A 17,260-nucleotide genomic window follows, 5' to 3' on the forward strand; every position below is an offset into this window, starting at 1 on the left:
GTTACAAGACTGCTCAACAGCAAAGAGAGGTTGCTTGTATGAAACTGTTTCCCGATTCCCGTTAAAGCAGAACGCTGCATGAATTAAAGGGCACACAAGTCTTAAAGTGGCAGTTTAATATCAAAGAGAGATTGTGTATACCTAAATTTAATTGTAAAGTGAAACCGAAGTCTTGTAACATTCAGGACAATGACCAAGTAGTTGTAGAAGGTGTTGAAGACACAAAAAGAACAAGTATTTCCCAAGCCAGTAGACAGATGCTTTCTAAGGTGAAACCAGCCCAATTAAGACCTGAACACCGATGCTTTGAAGGTGTTGAAGTTGTTGCAAACCCAGAGCCCTCTGATACAAGGGTGACAAGGTTATCCAAGGCTGGAACAGTGGGGATACTGCTTTAGAGTAACCATTGGAAGCCAGAAGGTGTATATGAAGCTGGGGAAAGAAGTTGGGTGCTTGTTGAAAGAACTAAACAAGAATCTGTGAAGCTGAGATTGTTGACGCTGAGAGAGAGAAGCCGTCTATAAGACAGGACAGATATTAATGGTAGCTGTAAGACAGAAGGAAGAGGCAAAGAGGCTGCCCTTTCTTATGATACAGAAAAGAGGAGTGCCTTGCCTAACTGTAGAGGTTGAAGAGTCTTGTCTAAGTTACTCATATATTTTTCGAAGTATCACGCTGCAGCAGAAGCAGTAGAACTGTGGTTGTCTATAATTTTGTCCGAACATTTCAATTTGAATGTATTTGAACTAGTAGTAGACTGCGGCAAAGGAGCCTGCCTTCACACTATCATTGGCAGAAGGGAGTTGCCAAGCAGAACGCATCCTGACAAGTTACATTAAAGACGCTGCAGAAGAAGAAGTATTGTTAAAACAGAAGTGGTACTTTTTTTATTAACTTTATCCATTCCATCCTGGAAGGAGGTTATCCAGGATTACCATTGGTTCTGTTTTCCTTGTGGAACTTGAGAAGGGAACTTTTCAACAAACAAAGAAGGAAATGTTCCCAGTGGATTTGTGTTTGTTTGGTTTGATTGAGCATTTGTTTCTTTGGAACTTTTCAAGAACTGATTTAAGACTTTATTTACCCATGGAAATTGACTTTGGATATTATTGGGAAACGAGATCTACCCAGGGCAAGTAGAGGTCATCCAAGACACTGGTTATTTTGTAAACTTTTATTTATGCTGCTTTTGCTTTGTTTTAATTGTTTTGGTGTTTAGTGTGAGGGACAGATTTGTGTATGCTAGGAGATGTTCCCTTAGATCCTACACTAGGTAGGGAATCCCCTGGTAGAGTAAGCTTGGTTAGATTTTCTTTGCAATTTGTCTTTATAATAAGATGTCAAGTACTGAGAAAACTAGCAGTTGTCCGCCTCGCATTACTGACCCCTCACAATATGAAGTTCTTGTTGTGCTGTTTCGCCTTTGCAAATGGAATTATTTTTATTGTGCTTTACTTGTTTCTATAAAGATTTCTTATGCATGGGAAAGTTGATTGAATTGGTTTTGTGCTTTGCAAATAGGCTGTATTGAACACATAGAATTAAATATAAATAAGCTTTTGAAAAACAACGGTGCAGAAAGCAGTATACGCTACTGTAAACGTAAAGATTGGATGGACGGAGATGTAGTCTACTGTCTGAGTTACTAACTGCAAAACCAGTAAACCTGGGCTAAAATCCCAGCTCCCCCTGCAAATCTCTCTACTACATCACTGTGCCTTATTTTAATTATCTGTCAAAATATATGATAATGGCCAGATGTTCTGTTTTGTTATGCTAGTTTGCTTTTATATATCCCAGGAAAAGACTCAACAAAATTGATATGGCGCTGTCCCCTCTCTGCTGGAGGAACTGTGGAAGAGCCAAGGATCTCTAACACCATCTGTGGAGCGCACAAGAGTGTGTTGCTTTTGGTCTAACATATAGCAAGAAGTCCTAGTGCTCCCATAGGTAATATAATTGGTGCTTCTGATTCATGGGCTAGACTCTCTTCGCTTTAGCTTAGGCCAAACATTTCATTTGCAGTTCACTGCTGGCAAGCAAGGTCTAGTGTTGTTCTGATGAAGGCCACAAGCAGATATCGGTTAATTATAGTGGCAAAAGGTACGGCACCCATTGCTTTGTGAGAGGATGATCTTTTGTGACAGGGCCAAATTAAACTATTCATGAAATCTGGTCCACTCCTCCTGAAATATGTACATACTTCGAACCTTGCTCCGACATGCCCTCCTAGATGCTGCTCATTACGTTTATGGGATGGGTAAAGCAACATAATCGAAAGCTAAAAGAATATGCATGTCTAAGCCCACCTTGTACTGTCAGCAAAGGAAGAAAACTGGAAGCATCCAGAACGAACAACTGAACTATGAAAGAAAAGTCAATGCAAACTTTTGTATTATGCATTAGAGGTTCCATATTTAAAATAGATTTACATTCAAAATATGTATGCAAAAAAATGGACACAGATGTGGTTAGGACCAGAGCGTTGGTTACGTGTTTTACAAGCATAGGAAAAGATGCTAGCCGAGTTGGCCCTTAGATTCTATTACATTCAGATAATCGCGTAAGAGATGGTTGCAAAGACTTCTACACTTGACTGAGGTTTTGGCAGTGTCGTTCAACAATTTCTGCTGTTTGTCAAGGGACAATCCCTTGGATATCTACCCAACACTGCATACACCATTCATTTATCTTCAGTGTGTGTTAATAGAAGAATCAATGGCTGAGGTAGATTTTCCAGATAATGTACAAATAATTGTGTACACATAGTTAAAGACAACAGTCAATGTTTGCTCAATGTTATTAGGTGATTTCTCTCTCAACAAAGCATGCTTATCAAGTTGTTAAAGACATTTGAAAAACAATTCAAACAGAATACTTACTAAAGAATCCATCTTTAAAAACTCTGAAGAAATAAGGATTGAAATGACATTTCCAGGTTCTATAAAATACAGAAAAAAACAGAATCTACATGTTATTACTGGAAACACTGTTACAAGTAATAAGGAAATATAGTTCGATAATTTGGGCTAGGCCTAAGTACAGATTGTTTATTTTGATCATACTGTATTTGTATTTTGAAATTAGCTTTTCAGTTGTGGATATTAATATTACCATAAAAGATACTTGTGGTGGTTAGGAGTCAGCAACTGGAGGCACCTGCAATACAATGGCAAAAACAAAACACATACCATGGCCCTCAATTGAAAACTACTACAGCATCTTTATATTGTTTAGGAAAGCTGGTTAAATACTGCCCCTGTTCTCTCCTTGCATGGAGTCCACCTGGCCTTAAAAGTACAGAATGATTGTGTACAGACAGGCTGAGTAAGCAGAGGCTGCCTGATTTCAAGATTTAATTTTGAAATTTTTAGAAGGAAAGATCACAAAGATGTGCCTTTTCTAATCGCTGCATCATGTACATTCCAACTATGTATGGCATCCCCTACACACATTATACCTGTATATATATATATGAGAGAGAGAGAGAGAGAGAGAGAGAGAGAGAGAAAAATGGAGAGAGAGAGAGAGAGAGAGAGAGAGAAAGAGAACAAGAGAGAGAAAAATGGAGAGAAAAAAAATGAAAAGATTACACTTGGACCGCACTCCGGAGACGCTCAGAAAAAGTTCCTCGGCTGAATCGCTGAATCAATGAAGATCCACACAAAGGAATGAAGATATCGAAAAATAATTTAATCCATTTCACAAATTATAAAAAAGACACACGGTACAACACGTTTCACAGCCCTGCGGCTGTTTGATCAAGTACAACATCATATTCTAGGGGACACTCTATATAGCCTAGCATGGACTCAATGGTTGTCTAGTGGTATTGAAACCCTCATTTGTTTCTTTGGCAAATCTACACATTGAAATTGCATCGTAAACATAGCCGCCATATTTGCACAGCTTTCTAATCCCTGCGTAAGCTAATGTTAGTCTGGTGTAAGAATCCAATTTGGTCATTGCAATAAGGCCAGCTGTCAACTGATAAAGTGCAATGTGCATATTTCTTCCGAAATATAATTGGTGGAGTAAACTTGCCCCACTCATGATTTTGTAATATTTTATCATTAAGTGCATAGTGCATCTACATTTCTACACCAACCACTGGAAACCAGAAATTCTGTTTTGAAAAAAAGTGCATAATGCATTTCATTCCCCTGTCAACTTAATAACAATAAAACATGCAAATACAAATAAAACTCATATCAAAGCGCAGTGACATAATATCAAAACATACCATTGGATATACAATGAATCCGAAAGTGCAAGTTCATGAGGTTCAAAAGATATATAAACAAGTAACCATACGTTAGCCATAAGGACCTTTCACAACATTTCATCATAAAGTGCATACTGCATCCATATTTTTCAACAGCCAACACTTGATGACAGAAGTTCAATATGTTAATAACATGCATAGTGGATTTCATTTCTCCATAAGCTTAATGCAGAATACAAATACAAGAGAAACTCATGTCAAAGCACAGTCACAAGATATCAAAGCATGCCATTGGATATAACAAGCCCAAAACAAATTTGTAAATGCATGAGTTTCAAGAAAACCAAATAAACATTTGCTGATCATAAAACTTGCCACCAGCATTATCATCAATGTGCATGTGCTTCAGTGCATATTATTGATTTACAATGATCACAAAAATCGTGAAACCACGTTTATCAAAAACACATTTCTAATAAAGCAATTGTAAAAGTAGTGCCATTGCGTCACAGTCCCACCTGCTTTCATTATCGAAATACTAATAAATCAAGATATCAATTTGGCGCCTAGCGATATTTGCTAACTAAAAGATAATTTGTTGACCTCATGGTTAAAATGCATGTCTACGCTCATTGTACATGCCAGAGGCACTCAATATGTGCTGCAAACATGAACCATATATCTAACTAAATGAACCAATGTTTATACCTCCTGTATTTTTATTAATTAATCAGGATGTGTTGGCTAAAGTATCTTCACTGGCCATTGCTGTCAATGTTTCACTCTTGAGATTTGCCATACTATTCATACCATATTACACAACAGGTGGACCCTCAACAAATTAATAAGAATAAAAATAAAATTGAAAATAAAATGTTCATGAAACTCACACCCGTCGCTTACATAGTATATTGTGTGTGCCAAAAAAAGCATGGATGGGCCAAGTAAAGAACCTCTCCATTAAATATTCACACAACCCACTCTATCTGCACAATATAGTGAAATGAAATAACAGTTTTGCCTGCTTAACATCAGTCACAGTAAAGCTACAACAGTCAAAGGGAACCCCCAAAGGACCACAGGAAGGAGAGAGAAACAAAGCAAACAAACCAACCAGTGGACAATACATCAAGAGAGTACTAAGGAAAACACCTTCGAATGTCCATAGTTCAAAATAGTTTAAAACAACTGAAATACTCAGATTCCAGAATTTCTATGGTTTTTAAAACAGTCAAGGAAGCCTAAAGTGCATGCAGAAATATATAGAACACTTATGTTCCCCAAGAAAGTGTATCCTCATCCGAATTATGGTCTTGAGGTTTCTTAGTCTAACAATCTAAAATGCATTTGGTTTCCAACTGATGCAACTGTAACTTGCGGTTCCCCCTATGGGTGGCTTTTTGATGTAATAAATACCAAAAAATCCCAAAACTTCAATTTTGTCGCCATGTTTGTCCTTAAAATGTTGTGCCATGGGATACGAAGGATCCACATTCTTTATTGCTCTAATATGCTGCAAAATATGTAGTTTCAATTTCCCAAATGTGCTTCCAACATACCATGTGTCACACGAACAGGTTAATACATAAACAACACATGTCGTATTGCAAGTCATTCTCTAATTAATCTTGACTTCATGTCAGAGTACCGGATGTTTGTAACTCAATCAGCCATTCGCATATGGTCAAGCTTTGCACCTAGAGCATTTAAAAACCCCACATGGCCAAGTGCTTATACAAGTGTTTCCTTGATTCACCATTTTTTGGATGCCTGTAGCTGAAAATTAGACAATCCTTTAATGAGGTTGACTTCCGAAAGGTTATGTTGACACTTTCTCCGATTTATGATGTCAGGTTCTCATCTAGTTTAAGTACATGCCATTCGCGATGGAAAATTTGTCGAATATAGCTAGAGTGCGCTCCATGTGCAGGGATAAATCGAATTTCTTAATTTTTCTCAATCCCCTCTGGTTTGCATGTGGATAACAGTAAATGGTCCTTGCTCAAGTTGCAAGCTTTTATCTAGGCACATTCTAGTATTCTTTTGGGATACTGTTGACTGCAGAAACTCTGTGCTGTAATTCTGCATTCTCGATGAAAGGATTCCATTTATGAACATTTACGTCAAATTCGTATGAATTCTCCATAAGGAATACCCTACTTCAAAGTTGGAGGATGATTGCCTGCAAAGTGTGGTGTGTTGGAACTCGTTGGTTTTCTATAAAGTTCAGTAATAAGTTCACCCTTATCTTGTTTGACCAACACATCTCGGAAAATTATAGAATCTCGACTGTGTGTTTCAGTGAACTTTAGATTCAACTGGTTCACATTTAGTATGTGTACAAACTCATTCCAATCCTTCTCACTGCCTTGCCATTTGATAAAAAGATAGTCAATAAAACGCAGGCCAGAGAATTATTATATGATTTTATTTATATATTACGCTTAGGTATGTTTCCGTACTCAGCTAATGCAATTTATCAGTGAAGGCTGCCCTCTGCTGGCCAAATGACAAAGTGCACCTCTGTGTGCCCTCCATTACACCAACAGCTATAGTTTTAACAAACAGAATGAGCATGGTTCTACGCTGTCACCTTCACCTTCCATTATCGCAAATCTTCAGAAGAATTTCAAGTTACTACTTTTCACCTCTACCTCTATTCACACAGGGCACAGAGGTTCCAGTGACAATGAACAGTTAATTACCGGCTCACAATTTCAGTCTCTTATGAGCGACATGCTGTAGGATGAATGCCTCCTCACAAGCTAAAACTGAAAGTAGGTGCTTTAAATATGCTACTACGCAATCTTATGCCATCAAGGGGACTCTGCAATGGAACAAGGTTGACAATTACACATCGACAAAGACACATCATAGAGGCCCGTGTAATCGATGGATTAAATTTGGATAATGTTCTTATACCACGCATACCTCTCAGTCCATCTGAAACAAATATGCCTTTCAAATTCAAAAGAAGACAGTTTCCTATACGTTTAGCCTTTTCAATGACCATTAATAAGTCACAGGGACCTATGCCCCCTTCCTGGAAGCGATCAGTGGTAATTCTGGTATTTAAGAAGGGGCACAGAAGTGACCCTATGACTTATATATGACGCCAACAAACCCACACTCGGTGGGAAAACTGCGCTCTTTAAATAAAAAAAGCAAACAAGGTAAATAAAATATTCAATGTATTATTAGCCAGAGCCTCGTGGAGGAAGAAAAAAGGAACAGCAACATGTTTCACACTGCTTGGTGCTTGCTCACAAAAATATTTTCTTATATCTGTTGCTAATTCGTTAAATTGAATTTTACATACCAAAATGGAAAAGGCTTTCCTCTACTTAACTTTTGTTTTCATTCATGAAACATCACCACATTTGGAACGCAATGGATGTGGCAAAATTGCAACACTAATGCCAAACTTGTCAAAGTTCCATCAATGTTGTCATACTGAAAATGATTGCTGAAAAAAAATGACTGTCAGTTCTCATGCCAGACCCTGCCCCTTCCTCATGAATGTGATGAAAAACAAACCCAATATGGATTTGACACAAACTTACCACACCGCGTTCCACAAGTTAAAGGCAAGACTTATGACTGGTTGTGCCTCTGCTCTGTGGATGATAGGTGGCATAGGGATCTAACCCATTGATTTGGCTGCTGGAGATCCCATTATTTATGGGCATAATATTTGGCTTGTGAAAACAATATTGGGGAAATATCCCAGGATTTCTCACTATATCTCTCACTATATCTACAAGATTCTTCGCAGAAATGCGCCAAAAATTGAAAGATCACCTTGGCATCCAAACCTTCTAGTACACAATATTATAGATCACTTCAAGACTGCACCGTAGCAGACGCCAATGCGCACCTTACGGTGATCACATCTAAAACAGTTTACTAAGGCCTTGAAAACGACCCAGGTCGAAACAAGTGTCGGCTGACCTAATGAGAATTAAACAATTTTTCAGCATTTACATGATGGGAATGGATGGATTTCTTAGATTTTACTATTTACCATAGTACAAGCAGGTTGAGCGCGATTCACCCAAAACCACATAATTTACAATAAAATCGAAATGGTCATATACTTTAACGTAAAGTGTAATAGCAAATTTTAAAAAAGGATAAAAAGGACGATTTTCGTATGTATGGAGTAAGATTTGCGACACTCTTGAATGGAAAGTTTTAAAGATGATAAACACATTTTCCCTAATATGTGCAGAAAAGCTTTTAGTGACAAGTTTGATTTGCAGTTTGCTAATGAACGCAGTGTGCTTCACCCTCAGAGCGCTCTTCTAGTGAGGCAAAATGCCATCAGTGTCAAGCTAAATCAACCAACTGCTATGCCAGCTAAAAAAAAAAGAAAAAGTTGGCACACTTTCTAAAAAACCCAAAAAGAAGCCTCCATAAACAGAACTAGAATATGAAAACACCAAGACATAATTTGTAATTTTAAAGTATTTCCTGCAAGCAGTCAAGCTTTGCCCATTTGGCAACAGCAAAGTGAACTTCACAGGTTATTGTGAATTTAGATAACTTTTTTGCAGTCTTAGGGCCTCATCACAAGTGGCGATATCCTGGCGGTAAATCGGCTGGGATAGTGCATAACGCAATTAGTGTTACAGCAACTTGGTCCAGGGCTATTAGTGCCGGATCCCAAGTTGCGGCTGTGCAGTAAATCCCCATTTTTCTCGAGTCCCTAGGACTCAATGCGGCATTTTCGGCGCAATTGCAGTGGAGCTATGTGCACAAAAATGGGTGGAAAGTCGGCGGATTTACCCCCGGCTCAGAGAATCCTCTGAGTCTCCACAAACTTGAGATTGACTGGAGCAGTAATGTGGTGGCAATGGCATTACCGCTGCATTTTTACTGCTCCGTCCACCCCCTGATGAGGCCCTTGGTGGTGAAGAGAAAAGTTATAAAATAGATCTGTTAATTTCATTTCGAAACGGCTTTGCTTCCTATTCATTTATAAAAATAAAAACAGCTTTGTCATCCCAACAAAACAAAAAAAAAGTACAAAAAAGCCTAAGGAAAACAAAGATCTAAAATAAGCCAGTATAAACAGCAAAATAATACCAAAACTCGTGCTGACTTTCATTACTACTTGTTTATCTTACCTTCTATATATCGCCATTATCCAGCGGGCTTTCTTTTGGCTGCCTCACACTGAGATTGATGTTAAGGTAATCGTTCTAAATGTTAATGCTATGCTTTACGTGGATCGTTAATTGCAGATGGTACATGTTCTTAGTTTTTAACTGCATCTTTTTTTTCTTCGAAAAGGGTTTATTTAATATACCATGGGAAATAGCATGTACACACAAATCATACATCATATATACGTAATGTCAGGATTTACAGAGCTCCATATTTCATAGCGCATTGCCCAAATCACAAAGGCCCACACCCCCCCCCCGGCCCCCTTTTCCACACTCAGAGCTTACCACTCGCCCTGCAGAACAGGTATTTCAACAATGAGAATTGCCAAATCAGCGTAAGCTTCACAACCATGGCCAGGTATTTCTCTGGAAAGTCAATAAAAGGCCTCCAAATAGTTACATACTTTAATATTTCACTTCATACGGCGCAGTGATTTTGTCTGCCACCAGAATGTCCCGCACTTTCACCCACCACATCTGGGCAATCAGGGCTTCAACGGATTTCCAGTTTCGGGCAATGGTCAGCTTAGCTGCAAGGAGAAAGTGCCCAATCAACAGTCACCGGACCAGACAAGGGGAATGCCTGGCCCGCTGAATCCCTGAGCAATACCACCCGGGGATCCATTGGTAGTGACAGACCTGTGATATCTTTAACTTTAGACAGCAGCTCCTTCCAAAAGTGATTCACTTTGCTGCACATGCCATATGATAGAGAAACCGCACTTTATCAAACCCTGCCAACAGTTCGCTGAGTACCCAGCTGACATGTGGTGCAATCTCTCGGTTTAATTGCATCTCTACTTTTCAGCGTTTATTACTGTTCAAAAGGAGCATGTTTTCCAAGAGTTGAAGTGATTATATTATTGTTCAGTATTTATAAAGAATTAAAATACATATATTCGATGAAACACACTATGATTTCAATTCTGGTTATTTTAAGTGCTCAATATAATCAGTATGACCACAATGTTTTCTGAAGTGTTTCATGTGAAGTCCTAAATGAGCACCATGGATGACTGTGCCACCACTGATCTTGCAAAGCGGCCAGTCTGGCATACCAAGCTGTCATGGTCATGAAGTCAGGGGCACAGGCATGCAGGGGTCGCATGCACAGGAGACCTGGCTGGACACTGTCCCGGCGCCTTTGGCGCCAGGCTCATAAACAAAAGTAAACACGAACATCCATTTAACACCAAAAAGCTTTCATTATGGACATAGCACTTCAGATGCATTAACCTTGAACATTCCATCCATTAAGCAGGATGCATTAACCTTGAACATTCTATCCATTAAGCAGCCCCAAGTGTATTCTTGGGTGTGGCTGCTAATGGATTGCCTTTGCACGTGCTCACTCTCTAGGAGTGGCAGAGTGTGGCTGGTAAGCCGGCCCTAGTGGGCCTGCCCACAATTTCAGCTATATAAGCTGCCCCAAACCTCAAGACAGACGCTTCACGTTATTCTGCACTTCCAAGCAGCGGAACGCTCACCGTCGCCTGAGGTCAGACTTACCTTTGAAGATCCTGCTTCCTGCCAGCATACTTACCAACTGGGGGAAGCTGTTCTTATCTGTACATCTCTTCAGCGAACCAAGTATTCACCTTTACACTTTCCGGAACGCCGAAATCTGCATCTTGGCACCGCAGCACAACACGCTCCATCGTCGACAGCAGCGCCTGCAAGGAAAAACACAAGACAAGGTTAGACATCGAAAAAATAGTCAGTTTAAGGTTGCGCTTTGCCATACTTTGTGCGTTTTTTCCTTAAACCATCACTTATCTGCTGTCGAACATCACGGTAGCATCCACCTTCCATCCGGCCGCGTCTCGCATCTCACAGCTGCATTGAGGCCGCATTTCCATCTAAGCGGAGAAAACATAAGAGAGACATTATTGCAAGCATAAATAGGAGCACCATATAAAGACATTAAACAGAACCAACAGCATCACAAGAGCGCAAGAAAGACTTACCAATCATAAGGAGAAGCATAGTCGCAGCTGGACTGGACTAATCCTCATCAGGGATCAGTGAAGGAGCTAGATCCCATTTGACGCACCGCTGCCAGAAGTAGCAGGACGGAGGGCTTATCTTCCATAATTCACAGGTGAGCTTTATGGGCCAGCGTATGCTCACAGAAACCGTACTTTGGGGTGAAGGGTTCAGGAGGTACAACATTCACAGATTAGCACACTCACACACTCATCTCCACGCAGGAGCAGTATCACCACGTACCACCACTCGCAGCTTTTATACTGAGTGAGAGGCCTGAAGGGGGTGATTCAAGTTCAGCGAGGGCTGCAACCATGCCCCAACGCCTCCGCAGAGACCAGGTGAGCGTAACAGAACGTGAAGCCTCTAATACTCTCTGCCTGGGCGTTATGGAAACTTCAGAAACAGATTAGTTAGCCCTCTTACTAGGGGAATTACGGGCTGAAGTACATGCTTCAAGACAGCAAACCAATGCATTACGGAGGGATTTTAGTGTAACTTGAGAAAGAACTGACAAATTGGCAAGACAAATGCTACAAGCACGAACAGGACAGGTTCCACTGCCTGGAGCGGCCCATTCTTCTCATTCTTCCACACCACAATCAACACCGGTTCAGGTGGTTCTTCCAGGAGCAGTGCCTCTAGCCCCTCCCGAATGCTTCATTGGCAACCCAAACAAGTTCGCTGTATTTATGAACCAATGTCGCCTTCATTTCTTGTGCAGACCAGGAGCCTTTCCTAATGACCAAGTCAAAGTGGTGTTTGTACTCTCGTATTTAGGAGGTAGTGCGGCGGACTGGTCTATACCTTTGGTAAATCAAGATGACCCTTTACTCCTGAAATTTGGGAGTTTCCAACATGATATGGATAAATTGTTTGCCCGTCATACTCAAGGACAAGCTCTGGACAACGAATTGTCACTCAGACAAGGGAGTTAAGATCTATTAACCTAAATTGCAAACTTCAATCGTCTCATAGCCCAGACCAATTGGCCAGAGAAGTATACTACACTCTTTTACCGAGGGTTACGTGGAGAACTTAAGGAGGTGTTGGCACAAGTGGTGAATCCCCATGAGAGGTGTGCGGACTACATAGACCTGACGATGCAACTGGATCATAGGTTGCAGAATCGAAAAATGGATCGAACTAGATCAGAGGGACGGTCAGTTTATGTACAACCTCGTGAGAATCAGACTAAACCACATGAACAGTCTGAGCCAATGCAAATTGATGGATTACGAAGTCCCCTTACCAAAGCAGAAAGGGAAAAAAGAAGACAACAGCTTTGCTTATATTGTGGACAAGCAGGTCACTTCCTCCGTGACTGCCCGGTAAACCCCCCAAAAAAACGGTTGGGGCAACAGACAAAACTGATGAAGAAGAAGAAAAGAACTCGGGAAACACCAATGCCCGGCAAGTGTAGGGGTCCGCTTGTCGAGCATGAAAAAGGAATCCGTACAGACCTCACATCTAGTCCTTCCAGTGCTTTTGGTGAATCACAAGCAACCATCAAAAATACATGCCTTCGAGGCATATATTGATTGTGGAGCTGTGGGTAACTACATTGACCAAGATTTGGCTCTCCGAATAGGCCTTCCTCTACGACAGAAGCATACATCGGAAAACGTCACAGCTGTGGATGGTTCTCAGCTACTATCATCCGGCCCAGTGACACAATACACCGACAAAGTCAAGCTTCTGTGTCAGGACGGGCATCAAGAGGACATTACTTTCGATATCATCAGTGCTCCTCAGTTCCAGATGATATTGGGAATGCCCTGGCTGGAGACACACAATCTTAGGATCGACTGGCAAAAATTAGTTCTGACATGTTCTCATGATTGAGCCGACACATGTTACAAAAAAGATGACACCAACCTGAAACCGAAGAAAGGAATTGTGTTGGGCCTCATCAGCTACTTACCTCTTGAATACCAAGATTACCAGGATGTTTCAAAAAAGAGCAAGCCAACGTTCTGCCCCCACACAGACCCTACAATTGTCAAATAGATCTTGTACCCAGAGCCCAGATCTCTTGCAGCCGAATTTACGCTCTGACAGAACAGGAAAATCAGCATCTTAGAACTTACCTGGATCAGTACCTGGCTAAGGGTTTCATTCGCCTGTCCAAGTCATCTGCCTCCTCGCCCTTATTCTTCGTGCCTAAAAAGGAGGGGGACTTAAGAACTTGCATCGACTATAGAGCCATCAATCAGGTCACAGTAAAAAAAATTGATATCCTTTACCACTTATACCAGATCTCAGTGAAACATGCTCAAATCTACACAAAACTGGATTTAAGAGGAGCATACCATCTTGTAAGAGTAAAAGAGGGAGACGAGTGGAAAACGGCCTTCCGCACGAAGTATGGCCTCTTTGAATACCAGGTCATGCCCTTCGGGCTATGCAATGCCCCTGCAGCGTTCCAATTCTTTATGAATGATGTACTCCATGAACTACTGGACTTTTGTGCTCTTTTTTACATTGACGGCATTCTTATCTACTCAAATTCCATGGAAGAACATGTAGAGCATGTCCGGGCAGTCTTAGAGAAGTTTTGACAACACCAATTGTATGCCAAGTTGGAAAAATGTTTTTTCCATGTAACCGAGGTTGAGTTTCTCGGTTTCATGCTCACACCACAAGGCGTACATATGGATACACGAAAGGTGGATGCAATCCTCCAATGGCCCTCACCAACATCCATGAAAGGAGTGCAAAGCATGCTCGGATTCGCCAACTTTTACTGTCGGTTTATACCTGGGTTTTCACAAATTATACATCCAATTACCTCCTTGTTTTGAAAAATCAAAAGTTCCATTGGTTGACAGAAGCTGAAGAAGCCTTCCAGAAGTACAGCACCAGTCCTTCGACACCCACGACCAGACCTACCTTACAGTTGACAGATGCTTCAAAAATAGCCATGGAAGCAGTATTGTCACAACGAGACCCTGAAACAGAACAACTACACCCCGTCGCATTCTGGTCCCGCACATTTTCAGCCACCGAGTTGAACTTACCGAATCACAGATAAGGAATTACTGGCGATTAAAGCAGCATTCAAGGCCTGTAGACATTACCTTCTTGGGGCGAGACATACAGTCACAGACATATGGATCACCGTAACTTGCAATACTTGAAAACCGCCAAAGCACAATCCTTGTGTCAACTTCGTTGGGCTCTCTTTTTCGCGGAATATGATTTTATTATCACTTATAGACCTGGAGTACGCAATGGGAAAGCAGACGCTCTATCACGCATGAGTAAAGAAAAAGAGGCTTTTACAGCATCCAACTCCGTGGCCATAATTCCTGAGGAAAGGATTCAAACCAGAATAGCTGCCACCACGTGTGTGGATGACCAAAGAACCAGTTTGCAATCCCCGATGGATCAATCAACACAACAGGAATGGCTGTTAAAAGGTGACCAGTATACCAGCGAAGACATTCTACCGTATTTCCAAGGACGATTATATGTCCAAGACCAAGAACTGCGAAAGCAAATCATCACAAATTACCACGATTCATTAGTGGAAGGACACCCAGGAATAGCCAAAACAAAACTACTCGTGGCCAACCTGGCAGAAAGACATTGCCCAATTTATTGAAACCTGCGGTGTCTGCGCACAACACAAGTCTCAGAAACAGAACCCTGCTGGCTTACTACATCCCCTAACAGTACCGCCACCACCTTGGCATACCCTGTCGATGGACTTCATCACGGATCTTCTACCCTGCAATGGATACAATACCATATTGGTCGTGGATTTATTCTCCACAATGCCCCTTTCATCCCTCTGAAGGGACTCCCGACTGCGTAAACCCTCGCTTCTGTGTTCCTACAGCAAATTGTTCAATTGCATGGATTTCCATCAATATTAGTATCTGATCGCGGAACTCAATTTGTTTCTGCCTTTTGGAGAAAGTGTTGTACGATTGCCAAAATCGATCTCCGGTTGTCCACAAGCCATCACCCTCAAACTGATGGGCAAACTGAACGAACCAACCAAACTTTAGAGCAATATCTCAGGTGTATGTTGCAACAGTCCGAGGATTCTTGGAAAAATATACTCTGGATAGCTGAGTATGCATACAACAACTCAGTTCACACAAGCACAGGGCAAACTCCATTCTACACTGTGCACGGAAGACATCTGAGGACATCAGTATTTGATCCACCCGATACCTTGGAAATGCCAGCCATAAAAAACTTGCATAAAACCATCACTGGGGTTCTTAAGGAGGCGACAGAGCATCTGACCAAGGCTAAGGAAAGACAAAAACTGTTTGCTGATCGACATCGGAAGGAAGCTCCCGCCTACCAGATGGGAGAAAAGGTGTGGTTAGCATCCAGATATATTCCCCTGAAGGGGCCAAGAGCTTTCCGCCCAAGATACCTGGGCCCCTATAAGTCAATAATCAATCCTGTCGCCATGAAATTGGAGTTACCATCTCACATGAAAATTCACCCTGTATTTCAGGTCTCTCTCCTCAAACCAATGAAATCCAATACACGGCTTAGTTCTCTGCCAGAGCCCGAAGTCATAGATGGAGAACCAGAATATGAAGTCAAATCCATCCTGGACTCCAAGGTGGTTCGATCAAAATTGTATTACCTAATTGACTGCAAAGGTTACAGACCTTAAGACCGAACTAGGGAACCCAGTGAACACGTCCATGCTCCGCATTTACTCACACAGTTCCATTGCAATAATCCCACCAAACCAGGACTGGGAGGACCCTTTAGAGGGGCCTTGGGGAGGGGGGAGTGCTGTCAAAGTCATGAAGTCAGGGGCACAGGCATGCAGGGGTTGCATGCACAGGGGACCTGGCTGGACACTGTCCTGGCACCTTTGGTGCCAGGCCCATGAACAAAAGTAAACAAGAACATCCATTTAACACCAAAAAGCTTTTATTATGGACATAGCACTTCAGATGCATTAACCTTGAACATTCCATCCATTAAGCAGGATGCATTAACCTTGAACATTCCATCCATTAAGCAGCCCCAAGTGTATTCTTGGGTATGGCTGCTAATGGATTGCCTTTGCACGTGCTCACTCTCTAGGAGTGGCAGGGTGTGGCTGGTAAGCCAGCCCTAATGGGCATGCCCATGATCTCAGCTATATAAGCTGCCCCAATCCTCAAGACAGACACTTTGCGTTATTCTGCACTTGAAGGCAGCGTAACGGTCACCGTCGCCTGAGGTCAGATTTACCTTTGAAGATCCTGCTTCCTGGACATCCTGCTTCCTGCCAGCATACTGACCAACTGGGGGAAGCTGTTCTTACCTGTACATCTCTTCAGTGAACCAAGTATTCATCTTTACACGTTCCGGGATGCCGAAATCTTCATCTTGGCACTGCAGCACGACAAGCTACATTGTCGACAGCAGCGCCTGCAAGGAAAAACAGAAGACAAGGTTAGACATCGAAAAAATAGTCAGCTTAAGGTTGCGCTACGCCATACTTTGCGCTTTTCCTTAAATCATTGCTTACCTGCTGTCGAACATGCTTTAGCATCCATCTTCCATCCGGCCGCGTCTTGCGTCTCACATCTGCATTGAGGCCACATTTCCATCTAAGGGAAGAAAACAGAAGAGAGACATTATTGCAGGCATAAATAGGAGCAACATATAAAGACATTAAACAGAACAAACAGCATCACCAGAGCTCAAGGAAGACTTACCAATCATAAGGAGAAGCATATTCACAGCTGGACTGGACTAATGCTTATCAGGGATCAGTGAAGGAACTAGATCCCATTCGATGCATACCTGCCAGAAGTAGCAGGACAGAGAGCTTATCTTCCATAATTCACAGGTGAGCTTTAAGGGCCGGCGTATGCTCACAGAAACCGTACTTTGGGGGGGAAGGGTT

General features: G+C 41.6%; 1 protein-coding gene across 4 annotated transcripts in view; it reads right to left on the reverse strand.

Annotated features, from left to right (window-relative positions):
• Window positions 1-17,260, reverse strand: part of SANBR (SANT and BTB domain regulator of CSR) — a 1,021,507-nt gene that overhangs the window by 655,960 nt on the left and 348,287 nt on the right. For all 4 annotated transcript variants that reach the window (XM_069608017.1, XM_069608018.1, XM_069608020.1 and 1 more), the window contains one exon: window positions 2,883-2,941. In XM_069608017.1, coding sequence (XP_069464118.1) covers window positions 2,883-2,941 — 59 coding nt within the window. The remainder of the gene's footprint in view (window positions 1-2,882; window positions 2,942-17,260) is intronic.

The sequence above is a fragment of the Ambystoma mexicanum genome, chromosome 4q (assembly GCF_040938575.1).
Source record: "Ambystoma mexicanum isolate Mex_15411 chromosome 4q, UKY_AmexF1_1, whole genome shotgun sequence".
In the NCBI taxonomy this organism is placed as follows: Eukaryota; Metazoa; Chordata; class Amphibia; order Caudata; family Ambystomatidae; genus Ambystoma; species Ambystoma mexicanum.